The 23,502-nt window shown below is 36.3% G+C and overlaps 1 protein-coding gene across 1 annotated transcript in view; it reads left to right on the forward strand.

Annotated features, from left to right (window-relative positions):
- Nucleotides 1-579: 579 nt before the first annotated feature.
- Nucleotides 580-23,502, forward strand: part of LOC111530860 (tubulin alpha chain-like) — a 26,914-nt gene continuing 3,991 nt past the window's right edge. The window contains exon 1 of the mRNA XM_023198087.1: nt 580-655. Within this exon, the coding sequence (XP_023053855.1) occupies nt 580-655 (76 nt within the window). The remainder of the gene's footprint in view (nt 656-23,502) is intronic.

Here is a 23,502-nt window from a genome sequence, read left to right on the forward strand (position 1 = left end):
GTGGTAATCACATAAGTTATCAATAATTTCAATTCTATGGGGATTTTTTTTTTTTTAGCTTAGTTAACTCAAATGTAAATCCCAATATGAAACATTCTCAAACACTTTGTTCTCTAGCTTTATCACTTGAAAAAGTTGTAACATGCTTTAAATTATAGTGAAATACAATTTGCTAAGAGTGGCATTTTTAGCACCACTTTTATAGAGCACTTGGTGCAGGAATCAAAATTATTAGCAGTGCCTTTTTTGCTTGTTTTAAGAGACTTCTCACTTCTGGCTGATGGCTACATCTCTAAATAGATTTTACACTCCCTGCTCAGAGATGGAAAAGCACATACAGCTCTCTTCACATTCAAATAACAATCTCTTCACTCATCACCACCAAAGTCCAATACCCATCCCAGAACCTATCAAATTTATTACCAAAGCTTTTCTGCTCTCAGGTTCTCACAGATAAAGCATGCCTGTAAGAGCATTTTACAGGTTTTATCCCACTATTCCACAGGATAGTCTTACATTCCAGAATGTACCTAAATGGACTTAAAAGGTCCTCTCCTGTGATCCTGTGAATTAATCATAATGACTGCCCTGGGGAAAAAAGAGAGTCCTCAATACCAGAGATCCAAAAAGAACTGCTGCTTGGTAAAAACTCCAGGTTAGGGATATGTCATCATTTAGCTATGGGGAGTTTAATTTACTAGAGTTCAAAAACAAGAAAGGGGTTATCCACAAAACCCCATTCAAGATAGCAAAAATTGAAGAGGAAAGTCAGATCAAGGGACACACTGGCACCAAAGTTAAGCAGAGTCTTAGAAAGTAGCCAATATCCGAGGTCAGAAACCAGGTCATAAAGCAAGGGTATCAACAATGGGCACAGTGGAAAATCAGCTCAGAGAACACCTGCTTACCAGGTGTCATTCATTCCCACAGGTTCTTAAAGACCTACCACAGCCACAGTGTCTGGCAGGGAATATTCAGAGACTGTTAACAACTTAGGCAGAAAAGACAATTTTATTTTTTCTGAAGAATTTAAGTATTTACATATATGTGTTAATGGCACATATTAAAGAGAATAGCAAAAGAAAGCTGAGGAAAATTCAAAAGTAAGAACAAACCCATGAACAAATTCATGAATAATAATCAGACTTGAGAAAACAGTCTGGGCCAAAGCTGAGGTGAAGGAAAACAATACTTAAAACATGTTCTTTATTGTTTAGTGGGCAAAAAGTAGACCCATTTCAGAAGAGGTAGAGAAGAAGAAAAAATTGTATTATTGGGAGGATGTGAAGGCACTGAATGAAAACATAAAATGCTATTTTTGTTGCTAAAACTAGTTGAAAGCAATTCATATGACTATACAGAATATTAAAACCTAACACACTGTAACAGCCTTGATTTTTAAGATTTGTTAGGCAGGCATGTAAAGGTAAATATGTATACAAAATAGAAGCCATTGAGCATTGAAAGAGTACATAGTCATTGAACCTAGTTATAAAATCCTAAGGTGAAAAACTGATTTTCACATATACATATCCAAATGTACTTGTTTTTAAACCTGAACTTGCTTTTAAATTATACAAGTAAACACTTTGCCACAAAAAGTCACTTGAAAGTACACAAAATACAGCCCTTTTGTCAGGCTTTTTACAACCCACAGCATCGTTACAGAATGAATGTGGATGGATACCATGAAAATAATTTCTATGTTCGATTATTATACCCAGCTATGATTTTTACAAAAATGACTAAGGAATTTGTGCAATAGCTGATTAATTCTACTAAATTAGATAACTTGTTGTATTTACAATAATTTTAAGTCTCTGTGCATATCATAATTTGAATAGTTAACACCAAATCCCAAGATAATAGTCCATTTTCTATAAATAATTACACTAAATAAAATTACAAATTTTGGTAATGGAACGTCTTCTTAATCATAAACTATCTCCCTGATTTCCAGATAATTCTATATTTCATTTAGTTACAAAAAGTATTAAGGGACTGTAAAAGAGAGTCTGTTGTGAACTGCACTGATGATAGAATGTTTCAATAATGCAAAAAATAGAGGCTGAAACAAGTTTTAAACAACCCTAAAATAAATAAGAAACTATTTGACACAATTTTGTAAATGTGCTAAAGACACCTGGCTAACTTCCATATAAACCTGTACTGGATAAATCTTGAAGCATTCTACAGCTTATCCACAATACCTCTCCCTTTTATCTTTGTGAAAAAATTAGCCCTGCCAACTTGGCTATAAAAGGCTAACTGGACTTTAAAGATGCTTTAGAACTCAAATATATTTCTAGTTCTTATAATACATAGTCTTAAAATAAACTCCACTTTCTTACTCTTGTGTGAGAGAGTCTTACTCTTGTCTTTTGTTTCAAAAGGCCTTTGAGCTAGCTAGAAGAAATCTTGTATCTGGGAAAAAAAGGATGATAATTACCATAAGGAAAACAACTGAAGGTATAAAAACTCGCTGCTATAGCAGATACACAAATGAGAAAAAGAAAAGAATCAAACATTATCAATACAGAAACACACCAAACCATAAAAATAGACAACAAAAAGAGGAATAAAGTAACAAAGAATATTCAAAACAACCAGAAAAAAAAAAAAAAACTAAAGAAACACTGCCTGCAAAAAACATATGCCTGGAATGTCACACATAGACTTAAAGTAAAGGGATGGGAAAAGATATTCTATGCAAATGTATACCAAAATCAAAGAGAAGTAGCTATATATATATGAGATAAAATAGAGTCTAAGTCAGAAACTGTAAAAAAGAGACAAAGATCATTACATAATGATAAAAGGATGAATTCATCAAGACACTATAACAATTATAAATATATATGCCCCCAACCATGAAGCACCCAGACACATGAAGCAAATATTGATAGATCTAAAGGGGGAGATAGGCCCTAATATAATAATAGAAAGGGACTTCAACATTGCACTCTCATTATTAGAAAGGCCATCTGGACAGAAAATCAACAAAGAAACCCTAGATTTGAACTCCTCTATAGAACAAATGGACCTAATAGACATTTATAGAACATTTCATTCACTTCAGGCAGAATACGCACTCCTCTCATCAGCACATAAAACATGCTCCAGGATAGACTATATGTAAGGCCAAAAGTCTCAACAAGTTTACAAAAATTAAATCATGTTAAGCATTTTTTCTGGCTTCAAGGGAATAAAACTGAAAATCAATAACAAGAAGACCTTTAGAAACCACAAATACATGGAAATTAAGCAACATGCTCCTGTATAGCCAATGTGCCATTTAAACTTTTTGAAACAGATAAAAATATAAATACAACATACTAAAACCTATGGGATATAGGAAAAGCAGATAAGAGGGAAGTTTATAACACTAAATTTCTGCATCAAAAAAGTAGAAAATTTTTAAAAAACATCTTAATAACGTATCTCAAGGAATTAGAAAAGCAAGAACAAAACAAATCCAAAACTACTAGAAGGATAAAAATAATAAAGATAAGAGGAGAAATAAATGAAATTGAAATTAAATATATAATACAAAAGATCAACAAAATTAAAATTAGTTTTTTGAAAAGATAAGCAAAATTAAAATAGAGACAAAAATACTAAATAAGAAATGTAAAGTCAGTTTTGTTTTTAAAATCATTATTAACAATTTATTTTGTATCCCTCCATAAAGAATACATATACAAGCATACATAAGCAATATTTCCTTTCTTGTCTTCATTTTTTGTAAACAAATGATATTATACTGAATATGTTATTCTGTAACTTCCTTTCTTCACTCAATGAATGTTGCAACATAGCATCACGTATGTTGCAACATAGCATCACAAAAATATATACCTAATTATCTTGAATACCTGCATGGTACTACATTACATGGACATTTCAAAATTGATTTTTACCAGAGTAAAGTTAATTTTTTGAAAAATTAAGCAATATTGACAAATCATTATCTAGACTAAAAAACAAGACAAGAACCAAATAAATAAAATCAGAAACAAAAAAGACATTACAACTGATGACACAATAATACAAAGGATTTTTAGAGACTATTATGAACAACTATACATCAAAACATTGGAAAATCTAGAGAAAATGAATAAATTCCTGGACATATGCAATACATCAAAATTAAATAAGAAAGAATGAGACTCCTGAACAGATCAATAACAAATAATGAGGTTAAAGCAGTAATGAAGTCTTCCAACAAAGAAAGACCACGACTGGATGGCTTCTCTGCTGCTGAATTCTACCACATAATTTTTAAAGAACTAATGCTAATTCTCAAATTATTCCAAAAAATTGGAAGGAAGAGAATTCTTTCAAACTCATTTTAAAATGTCAGTTTTACCCTGATACCAAGGCCAGACAAGGATGCTACAAGGAAACAAAATTACAGGACTATATCTTTGATGAACATAGATGCAAATATCCTCAAAAAAAAAATACTATCAAACCAAATTCAACAGCACAATGAAAAGAATATTTACCATGATAGAATGTGGTTCATCCCAGGGTTTCAAGTATAGTTCATCACAAACAAATCTATAAATATGATATATGCCATTAACAGAATAAAGGAAAAAAGTCATATGATTATTTCAACAGATGCAGAAAAGGATTTGACATAATTCAACATTTTTATAATGAAAATTATCAAAAAAAAATAGGTATAGAAGGGGTATACCTCAACCAAATGGACACTATACATGACAAACACCCAATTTATATAGCACTTCATGAGGAAAAGTTGAAACTTTTTCTAATATCTAGAAAAGAGAAGGATGCTAATTCTTGCCTCTTCTATTCAACATACCAGAAGTCCTGACCGGAAGTGTTAGGTAAGAGAAATTAAGAAAAGGCCTACAAATTGGAAAAAAGTGGTTAAATTGTCCCTATGGGCAGATTATATGATCTAATATGTAGAAAACCCCAGAGATGCCACCAAAAACTGTGAGAACTAATAAACAACTTGCAGGATACAAAAGCAACATACAAAAATCAGCAGCATTTTAATACCATAACAGCAAACTATCTGAAAAAAATAAGGAAAACATCACATTTATAACATTTACAAAGAATAGATTTAACAAAGGACATAAATGGTCTCTATAAGGAAAATTACAAATGTTGATGAGAGGTATTGAAAGCGATGCTAACAAATTAAAAGATATCACATGCTAATAAACAGGCAGAATTAATATTGTTAAAATAACCATACTACCTAAAGCAATTTACAGATTCAATGCAATTCCTATCAAAAGTACTAATGACATTTTTCTTCTTTTTATCTTTTTCTTTTTCTTTTTCTTTTTTTTTTTTTTTTTTTGATTTTTTGGAGTCTCTTTCTGTTGCCCAGGCTGGAGTGCAGTGGCACAATCTCAGCTCACTGCAACCTCCACCTCCTGGGTTCAAGTGATTCTCCTGTCTCAACCTCCCAAGTAGCTGGGATTACAGGCACATGCCACCACACCTGGCTAATTTTTGTATTTTTAGTAGAGATGGGGTTTCACCATTTGGTCAGGCTGGTTTTGAACTCCTGAACTCAGGTGATTCACCCACCTCAGCTTCCCAAAGTGCTGGGATTACAGGTGTGAGCCACCACGGCAGGCTCAAGAATGACATTTTTCATAGTAATTGAAAAAATAATTCTAACATTTATATGGAACCAAAAAAGAATCTGAATAGTCAAAGTCATTGTAAGCAAAAGAACAAAGCTGGGAGTATCATACTACCTGAATTACAAGGCTGTACTAACCAAAACAGCACAGTACTGCTATAAAAACAACCACATAGACCAATGGAAGAGAATAGAGAACCAAAACATAAATATAGATTTACAGCCAACTGATTTTTATCAAAGACTCCAAGAACATACACTGTGAAAAGAACATCCTCTTTAATAGATGGTGCTGGAAAAGTGGAGATCCCTATACAGAAGAATGAAACTAGATCCCTATCTCTCAGCATATACAAAAAATCAACTCAAAATGGATTAAAGACTTAAACATAAGACCTAAAACTGTAAAAATTCTAGAAGAAAACATTTCAGAAACACTCCAGGGCATTAATATAGGCAAAGATCTTTTGGCTAAGACCTCAAGAGCACAGTAAACAAAAACAAAAAGAGAAAAATGAGACTATATTAACCTAAAAGGCTTTTACTCAGCAAAGGAAACAATCAACAGAATATAGAAACAACCTATAGAAAGGGAGAAAATATTCACAAAGTACACATCTAATAAAGGATTGATATTAAAAATGTATAAGAAACATAAAAACTTAATACCAAGAGAACAAATAATCTGAATTAAAAATGAGCAAAGAGGCTGTGTAGAGTGACTCAAGTCTATAATTTCAGCTTTTTGGGCCAAGGAGGGAGGATCACTTGAGTCTAGATTTTCAAGACTAGTCAAGGCAAAAGAGTAAGATCTTATCTCCACAAAATTAAAAAATTAGCCAGGTGCGGTGGTGTGTGCCTGTAGTCCCAGCTACTCAGGAGGCTGAGGTGGGAGGATCACTTCAGCCCAGGGCAAGGCATCAGCGAGCCGTGACTGCACCACTGCACCTCAGCCACAGCAAAAAAAACAAAAACAAAAACAAAAACAAACTGAAACCCTGTCTTAAAAATACAAAATGAACAAAGAAACAGAATAGACAATTATCAAAAGAAGATATACAAATGGCTGACAGATATATTAAAAAATCTTCAACACTTATCATCTAGAAAATGCAAATGAAAACTACAATGAGATATTACCTCACACCTGTTAGAATGGCTACTAACAGACAAAAGATAACAAGTGTCGATGAACATGTGGACAAAGGGAACCCTTGCAAACTATTGGTAGGAATGTAAATTCGTATAGCCATTATAGAAAACAGTATGGAGGTTCCTTAAAAAAACAAAAATAGAATCACCATATGATCAAGCAATTCAACTGCTGGATATATATCCAAAAAGAGGAAGTCAGTATGTCAAAGGGATAGCTGCACTCTCATGTTTATTACAGCATTATCCAAAATATTACTTTCAGTGGCAAAAAAACACAATTATTTTTGCACCAACGTGACCGTTAAGATATGAAATCAATCTAAGTGTCCATCAACAGATAAATGAATAAAGAAAAAATAGTATATATACACAGGGAAATACTAGTCAGTGATTAAAAAAAAAAAAAAGGAAATCTTGTCATTTGCAGCAACATGAATGAGCCTAGAGGACATTATGTTAAGTGAAATAAGCCAGGCACAGAAAACAAATACTGCATGATCTCACTTATACGTGGAATCAAAAGAGTTGATCTAATAAAGTAGAGAGTAGATTGGTGGTTACTAGATGCTGTTGCAATGGTGGAGGTGTGGTGTATGGGAAGTGTTAGTCCAAAGATACAAAATTTCAGTTAGCTATGATGAATAATTTTAAGAGATCTATTGTTACACATGGTGACTAGTTAATAACAATGTATTGTATTCTTGAAAAATTCTGATAGTAGATTATAAGTGCTGTTACCACAAAAAATGGTAACTTTGTGAGGTAATTCATATTTTAATTAGCTAGATTTAGCAATTCCACAATGTATACATCTCAGAACACCATGTTGTACATAATAAATACATACAATTTTATGTCAATTTAAAATAAAATTAAAATTGTTTTAAAAGCATTTGACAAAGTTCAACAGTCTTTCATGACAAAAACACTCAACAAAGTAGGAATAAAAGGAAACTACCTTAACATAATAAAAATAAATTTTGAAAAGCCCACAGCTAAAGTCATAATCAGTGGTGAAAGACTGAAACTTTTCCTCTAAGATCAGGAAGAAAGCAAGAATGTCCATTCTTGCTGTTCAACATAGTACTAAAAGTCCCAGCCAGAGCAATTGGGAAAAAATATAAAATAAAAAAGAAATACAATAAAATGCATCCAAATTGGAAAGAAAGAAGTAAAATTATCTGTATCCACTGATGACATGATCTTTTATGGAGAAAACTCTAAAGATTCCACAAACAAAAAAAGTTAAAACTAACGAACACTTTCAGCAAATTTGTAGCATACAAAATCAACTTATAAAAATCACTTGCATTTCTATGTATTAATAATGAATAAATTGAAAATAAAATTAAGAAAATCCCATTTACTATAGCACCCAAAAGGATAAAATACATAAGAATAAGTTTAACCAAGGAGGTTTAAAACAGACACCAAGAACTACAAAATATTGCTTAAAGAAAATACACACAAATAGAAAGATATCTCATGCTCATAGATTGGAAGACTTAATACTGTTAAAATGTCCATATTACCCAAAGTGATCTACGAATTTAATGCAATTCCTATCAGAATTGCCATGGCATATTTTACAGACGTATTACAGAAAAAAAAAAATTCTGAAATTCATGTGGAATCTCAAGGGAACCCAAATAGCCAAAACAATCCTGAAAAATAAAACAAGATTGGAGGCATCACACTTCCTGATTTCAAAATTATTACAAAGCAACAGTAATCAAAACAGTATGTCATGGCCATAAGAAAGGCATATAAACCAATGAAACAGAACAGAGTCCAGAATAAACCTACATGTAAATGATCAAGTAGTCTTTGACAAGGGTGCCTAGAATATACAATGGAAAAAGGATAATCTCTACAACAAATGGTATTGAAACAATAGGATGGTGACATGCAAATGAATGAAGTTGGACCCTTACCTTACAGTATATATAAAAATTAACTCAAAATGAATTAAAGATCTAAACATAAGACCTAACACTGTAAAACTCCTAAAAGATAACATAGGGTAAATGCTACAGGATATTGAATTTGGCAATGATTCCTTAGATATGACAGCAAAGCACAGACAAAAAAGCAAAATAGACAAATAGGACTATGTCACAATTTAAAACAACTTCTCATCAAAACAATAATCAACAGATAGAAAAGTAAAGAGATGGAATAGGAGAAAATATTCACAATTTGTATTTCTGAAAAGGGATTAATAACCAGAATATATAAACAACTTCTACAACTCAACAACCAAAAAACCAAATAACCTGATTTAAAAATTGGTAAATAACTTGAATAGATAATTCTCCAAAGAAAATATACAAATGGCCAACTAGAATATGAAAAGATCGATAATCACAAGAGAAATGCACATTAAAACCACAGTGAAATATGCTCGATTAGGATGGGTATTATCAAAAGAATGAAAAAAAAGGGTTTTTGAGGATGTGGAGAAATGGAACACCTTTGCAATTTGAGTAGGATTGTAAAACGATGCAGCCACTGTGGCAAGAAGTATGAAGGTTCCTCAAAAAATTTAAAATAATTTATAATACAGCAATCCCACATTTGGGTATATATCCAAAAGAAATCAATGCAGGATCTCAAAGAGATCTCTGCACACTTATGTTCATAGCAGCATTATTTACAATAGCTAAGAGGTGGAAGCAATCCAAATGTCCATTAAAAGATGAATGGATCAAGATAATGTGGTATATATACACATAAAATGAACTATTATGCCATTTTTGGTAATTTCAACTTTTAGGTTCAGGGTGTATATGTGCAGGTTTGTTACATGAGTATATCGTGTGATGCTGAGATTTGAGGTATGAATAATTCCATCACCCAGGTAGTGAGCATAGTACAAAATTGTTTTTTGACTCTTTCCCCTTCTCTCCTCTAATAGTTTCCAGTGTCTATTGTGGCCATCTTTATGTCCATGAGTACCCAATGTTTTGCTCCACTTATAAGTGAGAAAACCAAATGTAGTATTTGGTTTTCTGTTCCTGAGTTAACTCACTTAGGATAATGGCCTCCAGCTGCATCCATATTGCTGCAAAGACATGATTTCATTCTTTTTAATGGCTTCATAGTGTTCAATGGTGTATTTGTGCCAATTTTTCTTTATCCAGTCCAGCACTGATGCACACCTGGCCTAATTTTGTTTCTTTGCTACTACAAATAGTGCTTCAGGACCATACAAGTGCATGTGTCTTTTTGGTAGAATAATTTATATTCCTTTGGTATATACCCAGTAATGGGATTTCTGTGTTCAATGGTTGTTCTGTTTTAAGTGCTTTGAAAAATTTCCAAACTGCTTTCCACAGTGGTTGAACTAATTTACTTTCCTACCAGCAGTATATAAGCATTCCCTTTTCTCCACAACCTCACCAGCATCTGTTATTTTATGACTTTTTAGTAATAGCCATACTGACTGGTGTGAGATGGTATCTCATTGTGGCTTTAATGTACATTTCTCTGATGATTAGTGATGTTGAGCATTTTACATGTTTGTTGGCCACATGTACATCTTCTTTTGAGAAGTGTCCATTCATGTCTTTTTTCCATTTTTTTAATGGGGTTATTTGGTTTTTTGCTTGCTCAATTACTTAAGTTCTTTATATATTATCTGAAATGCCGTTGAGGCCTTTCCACCATTGTCTTAACTACTTGACTCCTTTTTACTCATGCAAATTTTTGCTGGAATGCCTCCCATGAAAATGAGTTTTTCTACCACATGGCCAGGCTGCAAATTTTTTACACTTTTACATTCTGTGTCCCTTTTAAGTATCAGTTCCAACTTCAGGTCATTTATTTGCTAACACATATAAGAACAGGCTTTTAGAAGCAGCCAGGCTATTTCTGGAATGCTTTGTTGCTTAGAAATTCCTTCCATCAGATAACCTAAATCATCACTATCAAGTTCAAAGTTCCACAGATCCCTAGGACAGAGGCAAAATGCAGCCAAGTTTTTGCTAAGGCATAACAAAAGTAATCTTATTCTAGTTCCCAAAAAGTTCCTTATTTCCACCTAAGACTTTATCAGCCTGGACTTCATTGTACATTTGATTATCAGCATTTTGGTTATGAACATTCAGCTAGTCCCTAGAAAGTTTCAAACTTTCTCTCATCTATCTTCTTCTGAGTCCCCAAACTCTTCCAACCTCTGCCCATTACCCAGTTCCAAAGTCACTTTCACATTTTCAGGTATATCTATAGCAATGCCCCACTTCTGAGTACCAATTTTCTGTATTAGTCTTACCTCAGGTTGCTATAAAAATTCCTATAAAATTTTTCTGTATTAGTCTGTGTTCACATTGCTTCCTGAGATTGAGTCATTTATAAAGAAAATAGGTTTAATTGGCTCACAATTATGCAGCCTGTACAGGAAGCATGATGCTGGCATTTGCTTACCTTCTAGGGAGGCCTCAGGAAACTTACAGTCATGGTGGAAGGTAAAATGGAGCAGACATTTCACAGGGCTGGAGCAGAAGGAAGAGAGAGTGAGGAGGGACTTGCTGCATAGTTTTATAGAACTCAATATCATGAGAACAGCATCAAGGGGATGGTGCTAAACTATTCTGAGAAATCCACCCCCATGATCCAACCACCTCCCACCAGACCCCACTTCCAATATTGGAGCCTATAATTCAACATGAGATTTGGTGGGGACACAGATCTAAATCATATCATATGTTCATCAGGAATGTTGGCTTGATATTTTCTTTTTTTGTTGTGTGTTTGCCAGATTTTGATATCAGAATGATACTGGCTTATAGAATGAGTTAGGGAGGAGTCCTTCTTCCTTGATTTTTGGGAATAGTAAGTAGGATTCATATCAGCTCCTCTTTGTATGTTTGGTAGAATTGGGCTGTGAATCCATCTTGTCCAGGGCTTTATTTGGTTGGTATAATTTTTATTACTAATTTAATTTTGTTACTCATTATTGACATGTTCAGGATTTTTGTTTCTTCTTGGTTTAGTCTTAGGAAGTTGTGTGTTTCTAGGAATTTTCTATTTCTGTGGGATCAGTTGTAATATCACCTTTGACGTTTCTGATTATGCCTATTTGAATCTTCTCTCTTTTTTTCTTTGTTAACATAGCTAGCAGTCTATCAATCTTGTTTATCCTCTCAAAAACCAACTTTTGATTTATTGATTCTGCGGGTAGATTTTTGGGTCTCAATGTCATTCAGTTCTCTGATTTTAGTTGTTTTTCTTCTGCTAGCTTTGTGGTTTGTCCTTTTTTTCTATTTCTATTAGGTGTGATGTTAGATTCTTAATTTGAGATCTTTCTAAATTTTTGAGGTAGGCATTTAGTGCAGTGAGCTTTTAACACTTCCTTTGCAGCATCCCAGAGATTTTGGAATGTTGGGTCTTTATTTTCATTTATTTCAAAGAATTTTTTAAATTTCTGCCTTAATTTCATTGCTTACCCAAAGTTAACTCAGGAGCAAGTTGTTTAATTTCCATGCAATAGTGTGATTTTGAGGGATCTTCTTGGTATTTATTTCTATTTTTATTCCATTGTGATTGGAGAGTATGGTTGGAATGATTTCTTTTTTTTTTTTTTAATTTATTGAGACTTGCTTTTGGCCAGCAAAAAAAAAAGTGTTCTAATCTTGGAATATGTACCACATACAGATAAAAATAATGTATATTCTGTGGTTGATGAGTGGAATATTCTATTAGGTCTTTTAGGTCCAATTGGTCAAATGTCAAATTTAAGTCTAGAATTTATTTACTAGTTTTCTGCCTTGATGATCTGTCCAATACTGTCAGTGAGGTGTTGAAGTCTCCTATTGAGTGGCAGTCTAAGTCTTTTGTAGATCTAGAAGTATTTGTTTTGTTAATCTGGGTGCTCCAATGCTAGTTGTGTATATATGTAAGATAATTGTCTTCTTGTTGAATTGAACCCCACATCATTATGTAATCTCCTTCTTTGTCTTTTTTACTGCTGTTAAAGTATGTTTTATCTGATACAAGAATAGCAACCTCATCTCTTTTTTTGTTTTCTGTTTCAGCGATAGATCTTTCTCCAACTTTGAGTCTATGAATGTTGTCAGTGACATGGGTCTCTTAAAGACAGCAGACAGATGGGTCCTGGTTTTTAATCCAAATTGTCATTTTGAGCCTTTTAAGTAGAACATTTAGACCATTTACATTCAAGGTTTATGTTGATATTAAGGTTTGATCCTATTGAAAGTTGTTAGGTGGTTGCTTTATATTTTCTATCAGATGGTTGCTTTATAGGATCTATGGGCTATTTACTTAAGTGCATCTTTGTGGTAGCAGGTATTATACTTTTGATTCCATGTTTAGAACTCCCTTAAAGATCTCTCATAATGCTGGTGCAGTGGTAACAAATTCCCTTAACATTTGCTTGTCTGGAAAAGATTTTATTTATCCTTCACTGATGAAGCTTAGTTTGGCAAGATATAAAATTATTGCTTGAAATTTCTTTTCTTTAATAATGTTGAAAGTAGGCCTCTAATCTCCCCTGGCTTGTAATATTTCTGCTGAGAAATCTGCTGTTGGCCTGATGGGCTTCCCATTGTACATGATCTGACCTTTTTCTCTAGCTGCTTTTATTTTTTCTTTAGCATTGACCTTGGATAGGCTAGTGACTATATACTTTTATGATGTTTATATTGCAAATATTACATCATTTTTAAAAAGACAGAAATCTGATCACACGCTACAACATGGATTAATCTCAAGGGTATTATGTTAAGCACAAAAAGTTTGTGGCAGATGATAGATGAACCTGACAGTGATAACTTAAGCACACCCTGAGAATGCCCACATATGACAGATGTATACATGGGTATTGTGAATTCAGACTTTTGAGCATGACCAACCTGGAGATTAATTCCTTATCTATAAGAAACATCTGAGGCCCTTGCCCATCCCATGGAACACAGGCGTACAGGTGATCAAGGCCCTTTGTTTGGATTAAATGAAGATTGTCAGGTGGAGGTAGTTGAGGGAAGGGTGATAAGTGAAAATGCTATATAACCTGCATGCTTTCTGCAAGCTGTGGCAGTTCTGTCCAGCCCCCTCTCACTGGACCAACCCTGTTGGTAAGTTCCAAAAAGCCCTATGTCTCATTTCTTATTATTTTAATTGCTGGTGATGGATTTTTAAAATGTTATACATACCAACACATCATTTGCAGCTTCTGGGCTAGGTGATCTCTGAGTTCCCTTCCAGTTTACAATTTCTAGAATCAAAACTAAGAGTTGTGTGTCTCGGTAACTGGTCTCTTTGCCAGGTGACCCCCCCCCCCCCTGGGTTTTAATCTTCCCTATGTGAGCTACTCACCTGGGTTAGTATCCACATTGGGGTGTCATAGAGCTGTATCATGGTTACAAGTCCTCAGCTCTATATGGGTTGACGTTTTGCCCTGTGAACTAGATTAGAGGTCTTTGAACAGCTATTTCACACAGAGAACCCTGTTGCTTAAGTTGAATGTTACATGGACTTCTAAATATGTTTAACATATGAAAGCAGAATTGCTTTGATGTAAGTAGGGCTGGGGAAGAAGGAGTGAATGACTGTGTTCCATTTCCTACCTTATTAGCAGGTCTTTCTCTTCTGAGTAAAGCCTCTATCCAAGTTCAGAAGAAAAACTTTAGGAACTGGAGGAAGGAAAGCAGGAGTCTGAACTTCTTTATCCCTTGCCCCAAACAGAGCAGCTGCTGCTCTTATCAGCTGTACTGAGTTTTCGCTGAAGCTTCTGTTTGAAAAAGGGGTTTAGCTGCTTTAAAAAATATATATTTAAAAAAAAAAAAAAAACCTCCCCTTAGAGCCCCTATGCTTGGGCCCGCTCCCACACTGTGAAGTGTACTTCCATTTTCAATCAATCCCTTCATTCCTTCCTTGCTTTATTTGTGCATTTTGTCCAATTCTTTGTTCAAGATACCAAGAACCTGGACAGCCTTAACAGATTTTGGCGAGCCAGCCTGGAGAGTCTTACAGCGGCTGTTTCCTATTCTTACAAACCTCATAGTATGCTTTGGATGGGGAAACCTGCAGGCGGTGACCACCTAAGGTCAGAGACATCTGGAACTCTAAGATTGGACCCCACAGGAGGATGCTCTGTGGGTTCTGTGGACCTCACACTCAAAAGAAGAGGCTCTTGGCAGAGGTTCTGAGGCCTAGTATTAAACCCTCCTTAGAATTTTCTCTCACAGTTGCAATGCTGCTTGGTCCCAAATTTGTTTAAAATCTGAAGTTTACTGTCTAATGGGAAAGTGGGATGGCATTGCATGTATCCAGGCTTTTGTGTTCCTGTTGTAAGTAGGGAGCCTGGTTAATGTGTGATGCTCTCCTTTTGTACTGTTTGACCCTAGTGCTCCTGTAGTCTGGGAAGGTTTAGCCTTTAAAAATCAAATGGATGGCCAGGTGCAGTGGCTCACGCTTGTAATCCCAGCACTTTGGGAGGCCAAGGCGGGCGGATCACGAGGTCAGGAGATCAAGACCATCCTGGCTAACACGGTGAAACCCCGTCTCTACTAAAACTACAAAAAAATTAGCCGGGGGTGGTGGTGGGCACCTGTAGTCCCAGCTACTCTGAGAGGCTGAGGCAGGAGAATGACGTGAACTCAGGAGGCGGAACTTATAGTGAGTCAAGATCACGCCATTGCACTCCAGCCTGGGAGACAGAGCAAGACTTCTGTCTCAAAAAACAAACAAACAAACAAAAAATCAAACGGCCATGGAGACTGCTTTACCCAAAATTTTGGTTCACAGCCTTCCTTGGATTATCTATTGGGGCAAAGTAAAACCAGCAAGCTTGTATTGCTATCCCATGGCTAAGGTTTCAAGCTATGGGATCTTTGTTTATGTGTGTATACATGTCTAGATGTGTTTATTTGTATGCACACTTATTGTTACATGTTGTGTCTACCAAATTGGCTTGTAAGTAAGACTGCTTATAAATTAAGTAAATAAGTGTTAGCAATTTTCAAGTTCATGTGATTTAAAGTAAAACTTTACTAAACAAGTTATCCTTAAAATTATTGGTGGAATAAAAATAGAAATACCTTCAGAATTGTCAGCATACATTTTGTCTGAATTTTATGTTTGTCTTTGCTAAATATTTTAAAATGTCAGTGTTAATTCAAGCTAGGAGCTGCTTAGGGCAAGTCTGCCTCCCATTCTATTCAAAGTCTCACTGAGATGAATTCATATCTGATTGCTTCCTTTGGAAAGGCTAATTGGAAACTCAAAAGAATGCAACAATTTATCTCCAACCTGTGATCTGAAAGCCCCCAAGACTCCTCACCTTGGTTGTCCCACCTTTCCAGACCAAACCAATGCTTGTTTTACATACGTTAGTTGATATCTCATGTCTCCTTTGTTAAAAGTAATAAGTACAGTGAATGGTATAAATGTCTTAGGTAAACTTTTTGCATAAATTAAAATCCTAAAGTTACTTTTAATTCTCATTTAATATCTGGGTCATTTCCAATTAAGAAGTGTTGTAATATGGGGAAATATGTTTCTAAAACTGTGAATTGTTCTTACCCGTAAATGCCCACTATTATTCAGGATTTCTTGCTTTTTAGGGTTCCACTAAAGTTTTAGGTTACTAAGGATATAATTTTAGTTAACACATAATTCTGTATACAAAATGTGCCAGAAAGGGTTATAAGTGAGAAAAAAAAGAATAATTTTGTCTAATTCGGAAGTTATCTAAGAGTTAGTTCAAATTACAGATTTGAAAAGGTTATTTATGAAACAATGTGGTAAGAAATCATTAAGTAGGGGAGAAAGATGTGGAAAAAGTTTAAGTAATAAAATATTCAAAAAAAAAACCAAACCTGACCTAGACGAGGGCATGAGATATGCTCATTAATTTTTCAGATGACACAAATAGGGATTAAACAAACTGCACAAATTGAAATTATAAGCACCAGTGAATGCTGAATAAATAGATTGAAAAGATGGTGGAATTCTGAGGCTACCAAGCCAAACAAATAAAGTGTTACTGTTTAGAACAGAACTCCAATTTTGAAGAGAACATAAATAGAAGTCAACTTGGCGTGTAAGGTCCCTTGGCCCTATTGCCTGCTTACTGGCACTCCATGAGGAGCTACAATTCAGGCTGGACTTCAAAATCTACAGGAATGGAAAGCATCTCAGGCAGCGAGGTTAATGAAAGGTCTGTAACATAAAGCTTAAGAAAACAGCAAAGTAACCAAAATTTTTCCATCATGATAAAAATACTATGAAGAGAGTCAACATTAAAGAAATAATAAAGACTGCAAAGGCAGCAAAGGGAAATAGATACATTGAATTACGTCAAAATCTAAAACTTCTGTATACCAAGGACACTATCAGTAGAGTGAGAAGATAACCCATGGAAAGGAAGAAAATATATATCTGAGGCTAGGATGGTGTGTCGTGCCTGTAATCTCAGCAGTTTGGGAGGCCAGGGTGGGAAGATTACTTGAGGTCAGGAGTTCAAGGCTACAGGGAGCTGTGATTACACAACTGGACTCCAAGCTCAGAAAACAGAGCAAGATCCTGTCTCAAAAATAAAATATATATACACACTATATATATAAAATACACTATATATATAATACTATATATATACACTATATATAATACTATATATACTATATATAAAATATATATACAGTATATATACACACTATATATAATATATATAGTGTGTGTGTGTGTGTGTGTGTGTGTATATAGCAGACATGCCCTGCTCCAGAATAGGATGTATTTATCGTATTTGTGTCTCTTTCATCTGTGTTTGGGTGAAAATAATAATCCATCCATATGTTAATCTAGTCTTTTGTACCATTTTTAATCAGTGTTTTTTCATATAGCATTACAGAATGATAACTTCAGGCAAGTCTTTAAGACTAAGCTAGAGCTGACTAGCAGATAACCAGTGATTAAAGTCAGCAGTCACTATTGAGACCAGAGTTTGTTATTTGGACATTAGAAATGTTTGTCATTAAAATGAAAAGCAGGGTTAGTCAGTTAATGAATCTGGCACAACAGCATCTGGAAGGAAGGAAGGAAGGACAAAACACTGAATAAGTTCAGAAACCAAGGAGACATTATGAGCCAACAAGGTCAATGCCTACATGTTCCCTTTTCTCTCCACAAGATTTGAACTTCCTATAAATCCAATCATTTAAGATGGCAACCTGCTCCAGCTCTGGAAAGCTTGAATGCCTGTGAAATGCCAACATAAATGAAAATTTAATAGCTTTCCACCTGCAGCACCTGTGCAGATAAATTGTACCAGGCTTCAAACAAGTTGAAGAGCCTCAATATGTTATATATGGAGCAGCTGGTCCAGTCAATGTTCATTTGCTGAATGGTTTCTGTAATCCCAGCTTGAGCTGGAAAGGAATCTCTAGAAAAGTAGTTAACTCAGAGCGTCCATGCAAGAAGCATCTGTCATCTAAACTACTTCGTGGGAGATGCCTGCCTTCTCAGCTGTGGCAAATGATGAGAAAGTCTGCCATCAGAAAGAGCAACAATGTTCGTCAACACATGCTTTCCAAAGTGACACAGCAAGTCTCCTTTGCCACTAGCTCAGGTTGCTAACTCCTGGCCCCAAATCAGAGTCATTTACCCAACACCCTCCTTGGAATAAAATGAACACTTGGTTATTCATGATACTTTTTGGCCCTGTCCCATCAAAACGCACTTTAATAACCTGTTTATCTACTAAGAATATATATTCTGTCATTGTTTCTACTCTGCCAAGTCTGTAAGTATTCTTTTCAAAAAGAAGAATGAAGAAAGAAAGTCATGTTTGGGAGCAGAACATTAGAAGCCTTGCAACAACCCAACAAACTGCATGACACTGTCTTACTCCCAGAATTATCCCACTGGGTACAAATACATATTATAGGGATAGTATATTTTTCATATAAAATGTTTCCTTTGGAAAATAAATTGTTCTATTACAAAGATACATGTATGCCTATGTTCATTGCAGCACTATTCACAATAGCAAAGACATGGAACCAGCTCAAATGCCCATCAATGATAGGCTGGATAAGGAAAATGTGGTACATATATACCATGGAATACTATGCAGCCATAAAAAGGAACAAGATCATGTCCTTTGCAGGGGCATGGAGGGAGCTGGAAGCCATTATCCTCAGCAAACTAACACAGGTACAGAAAACCACTCACTCACATGTTCACACTTATAAGTGGGAGCTGAACAGCGAGAATACATGGACATAGGGAGGGGAACAACACACACTGAGGCCTGTTGAGAGGGTGGGGGAAGGGAGAGCATCAGGATAAATAGCTAATGCATGCAGGGCTTAATACCTAGGTGATGGGTTACCAGGTGCAGCAAACCACCATCGCACACATTTACTTATGTAACAAACCTGCACATCCTGCACATGTATTCTGGAACTTAACATTTTTAAAAAATGTAACCTCTGTTTGTATGCAATGGCCTAAACATGCCCTATCTTCTCATGTGATTATTAGTTATTAATGTTCTTTAATTGAACATTATGAGATCTGTTCCTTTGTTGATTTATATCTACTATCACTGACCCTAATCAGTGATATCAAGGATCTTCAGTAAAAAGAAAAGAATGATTGCATATACATAAACATATGTTTATACGTACCTTCCAAAACTAATAAAATCACATGCTTGAAAATCAATAAAGGTAAGAGACCCTTTTATGCGCCATGTCCACCCGTTTTCACATTGTCTCAATTCTACTATTGATTTTGTCTTCCATTTCTAGATCCTTTTCCATCCTTTCAACTTATCTTAAGAGTGAGCAAACTAAATGGCTTTAATGAATACCCACCCCATGCCTTCCTCCACTACTGAAACCTTGTCATGCATTTCCAATGTGAGCACCTTGCCTGAGCCACCCCTTAAATCCCCATGATAGGGAGAGGGGGTGGCTCAAAATTTTCCATGAGAATGAGATTAGATGCAAATAACCACCCAAACCTTCAGTCTAGACTAGATTGTTCTAAATTTTACTTTGAGGAAAAGGATTTCTTTAAATGATGGTCATGCAAAATGGTCATCTATTGGGAATGTACTTTAGCATTTAGCATTTCTTAAGGAAAAGCAAATGACACTTGGTTTTTTACAAACCCTTTATAATCTATCTGATGGCTCAAAATCTATTAAGAAGATTATTATGGATGATTTTATAGCCAAATACACTGGCTTACAATTTCTACCAGTACTGGTTCTGTCTTCAAAGCCTAATGATTATTTCTACACATAGCTTTACATTTCAATTGTTTATCATTCCCAAGCCATCAGACATGGATTAGGAACAAAGTCAAAGTAACAGGAAATTATATCTTAGTATTATTTTTAAACAATTAATTATTCCCAATTCAGTGAAGTGAATTTTGTTTTACACCAAATTACAATAATTCAGCTCTAATCTGTAACTTCAGTGCTAGGCTCTACTTACTGGAAGTTTAGTTCATTTGATTCCTGGACTTCAGCACAGAAGACCTCAGTTCCACTTCTCATTTCTGCCACTGAGTTCCTGAGTAATCATCACTGGGTCAAATGAAATTCCTTTGCATAGTTGAGCATGTTGCATACAAATAATTTCACCCAAATGTTTTATTTTAATATATTTTAACACTTTGGGAATATACTAGAAATTACTAACTCACATGTATTATAGACATGATTTTAACACATTTTGGTGAACATCCTTTCAAGGTATTGCCTTATCAAACCATTCTTGTGTGCAAATCTCAGTATAAAGCTTCTATAGGCCAGGCATGGTGGCGCACGCCTGTAATCCCAACACTTTGGGAGGCTAAGGAGGGCAGATTGCTTGAGCTCAGGAGTTCAAGACCTGCCTGACCAACATGGTGAAACCCCATCTCTACTAAAAATACAAAAATTAGCCAGGCATGGTAGCGGGCGCCTGTAGTCCCAGCTACTCAGGAGGCTGGTACACAAGAATCGCTTGAACCCAAGAGGCGGAGGTAGTAGTGAGCCTAGATCATGCCACTGTACTCTAGCCTGGATGACAGGATGAAAATCTATCTCAAAAAAAAAAAAAAAAAAAAAGCGGGGGGCGGAGCAAGATGGCCGAATAGGAACAGCTCCAGTCTCCATCTCCCAGCGCTAGCGACACAGAAGACCGGTGATTTCTGCATTTTCAACTGAGGTACTGGGGTCATCTCACTCGGGAGTGCCGGACAATCCGTGCGGGTCAGCTGCTGCAGCCTGACCAGCGAGAGCTGAAGCAGGGGGAGGCATCGCCTCACCTGGGAAGCGCGAGGGGGAAGGGAGTCCCTTTTCCTAGCCAGGGGAACTGAGACACACAACACCTGGAAAATCGGGTAACTCCCACCCCAATACTGCGCTATAACACCAGCACACCGGAGAATATATCCCACACCTGGCCGGGAGGGTCCCACGCCCACAGAGCCTCCCTCCTTGCTAACACAGCAGTTTGCGGCAATCTAACCGCAAGGCAGCAGCGAGGCTGGGGGAGGGGCACCCACCATCGCTGAGGCTTAAGTAGGTAAATAAAGCCGCTGGGAAGCTCGAACTGGGTGGAGCTCACAGCAGCTCAAGGAAACCTGCCTGTCTCTGTAGACTGCGCCTCTGGGGACAGGGCTCAGCTAAAGGAGCACAAGCCTGTGCAAACGCGAATGACTCTGTCTGACAGCTTTGAAGAGAGCAGTGGATCTCCCAACACGGAGGTTGAGATCTGAGAAGGGGCAGTCTGCCTGCTCAAGTGGGTCCCTGACCCCTGAGTAGCCTAACTGGGAGACATCCCCCACTAGGGGCAGTCTGACACCCTACACCTCACAGGGTGGAGTACACCCCTGAGAGGAAGCTTCCAAAGCAAGAATCAGACAGGTGCACTCGCTGTTCAGCAATATTCTGTCTTCTGCAACCTCTGCTGCTGATACCCAGGCAAACAGGGTCTGGAGTGGACCTCAAGCAATCTCCAACAGACCTATAGCTGAGGGTCCTGACTGTCAGAAGGAAAACTATCAAACAGGAAGGTCACCTATACCAAAACCCCATCAGTACGTCACCATCATCAAAGACCAGAGACAGATAAAACCACAAAGATGGGGAAAAAGCAGGGCAGAAAAGCTGGAAATTCAAAAAATAAGAGCGCATCTCCTCCTGCAAAGGAGCACAGCCCATCGCCAGCAACGGATCAAAGCTGGTCAGAGAATGATTTTGATGAGATGAGAGAAGAAGGCTTCAGTCCATCAAACCTCTCAGAGCTAAAGGAGGAATTACGTACCCAGCGCAAAGAAACTAAAAATCTTGAAAAAAGAGTGGAAGAATTGACAGCTAGATTAATTAATGCAGAGAAGGTCATAAACGAAATGACAGAGATGAAAACCATGACACGAGAAATACGTGACAAATGCACAAGCTTCAGTAACCGACTCGATCAACTGGAAGAAAGAGTATCAGCGATGGAGGATCAAATGAATGAAATGAAGCGAGAAGAGAAACCAAAAGAAAAAAGAAGAAAAAGAAATGAACAAAGCCTGCAAGAAGTATGGGATTATGTAAAAAGACCAAATCTACGTCTGATTGGGGTGCCTGAAAGTGAGGGGGAAAATGGAACCAAATTGGAAAACACTCTACAGGATATCATCCAGGAGAACTTCCCCAACCTAGCAGGGCAGGCCAACATTCAAATTCAGGAAATACAGAGAACGCCACAAAGATACTCCTCCAGAAGAGCAACTCCAAGACACATAATTGCCAGATTCACCAAAGTTGAAATGAAGGAAAAAATCTTAAGGGCAGCCAGAGAGAAAGGTCGGGTTACCCACAAAGGGAAGCCCATCAGACTGACAGCAGATCTCTCGGCAGAAACTCTACAAGCCAGAAGAGAGTGGGGGCCAATATTCAACGTTCTTAAAGAAAAGAATTTTAAACCCAGAATTTCATATCCAGCCACACTAAGTTTCATAAGTGAAGGAGAAATAAAATTCTTTACAGATAAGCAAATGCTTAGAGATTTTGTCACCACCAGGCCTGCCTTACAAGAGACCCTGAAGGAAGCCCTAAACATGGAAAGGAACAACCGGTACCAGCCACTGCAAAAACATGCCAAAATGTAAAGACCATCGAGCCTAGGAAGAAACTGCATCAACTAATGAGCAAAATAACCAGTTAATATCATAATGGCAGGATCAAGTTCACACATAACAATATTAACCTTAAATGTAAATGGACTAAATGCTCCAATTAAAAGACACAGACTGGCAAACTGGATAAAGACTCAAGACCCATCAGTCTGCTGTATTCAGGAGACCCATCTCACACGCAGAGACATACATAGGCTCAAAATAAAGGGATGGAGGAAGATCTACCAAGCAAATGGAGAACAAAAAAAAGCAGGGGTTGCAATCCTAGTCTCTGATAAAACAGACTTTAAACCATCAAAGATCAAAAGAGACAAAGAAGGCCATTACATAATGGTAAAGGGATCAATTCAACAGGGAGAGCTAACTATCCTAAATATATATGCACCCAATACAGGAGCACCCAGATTCATAAAGCAAGTCCTCAGAGACTTACAAAGAGACTTAGACTCCCATACAATAATAATGGGAGACTTCAACACTCCACTGTCAACATTAGACAGATCAACGAGACAGAAAGTTAACAAGGATATCCAGGAATTGAACTCATCTCTGCACCAAGC

Source organism: Piliocolobus tephrosceles, chromosome 4 (assembly GCF_002776525.5).
Source record: "Piliocolobus tephrosceles isolate RC106 chromosome 4, ASM277652v3, whole genome shotgun sequence".
NCBI classification, from domain to species: Eukaryota; Metazoa; Chordata; class Mammalia; order Primates; family Cercopithecidae; genus Piliocolobus; species Piliocolobus tephrosceles.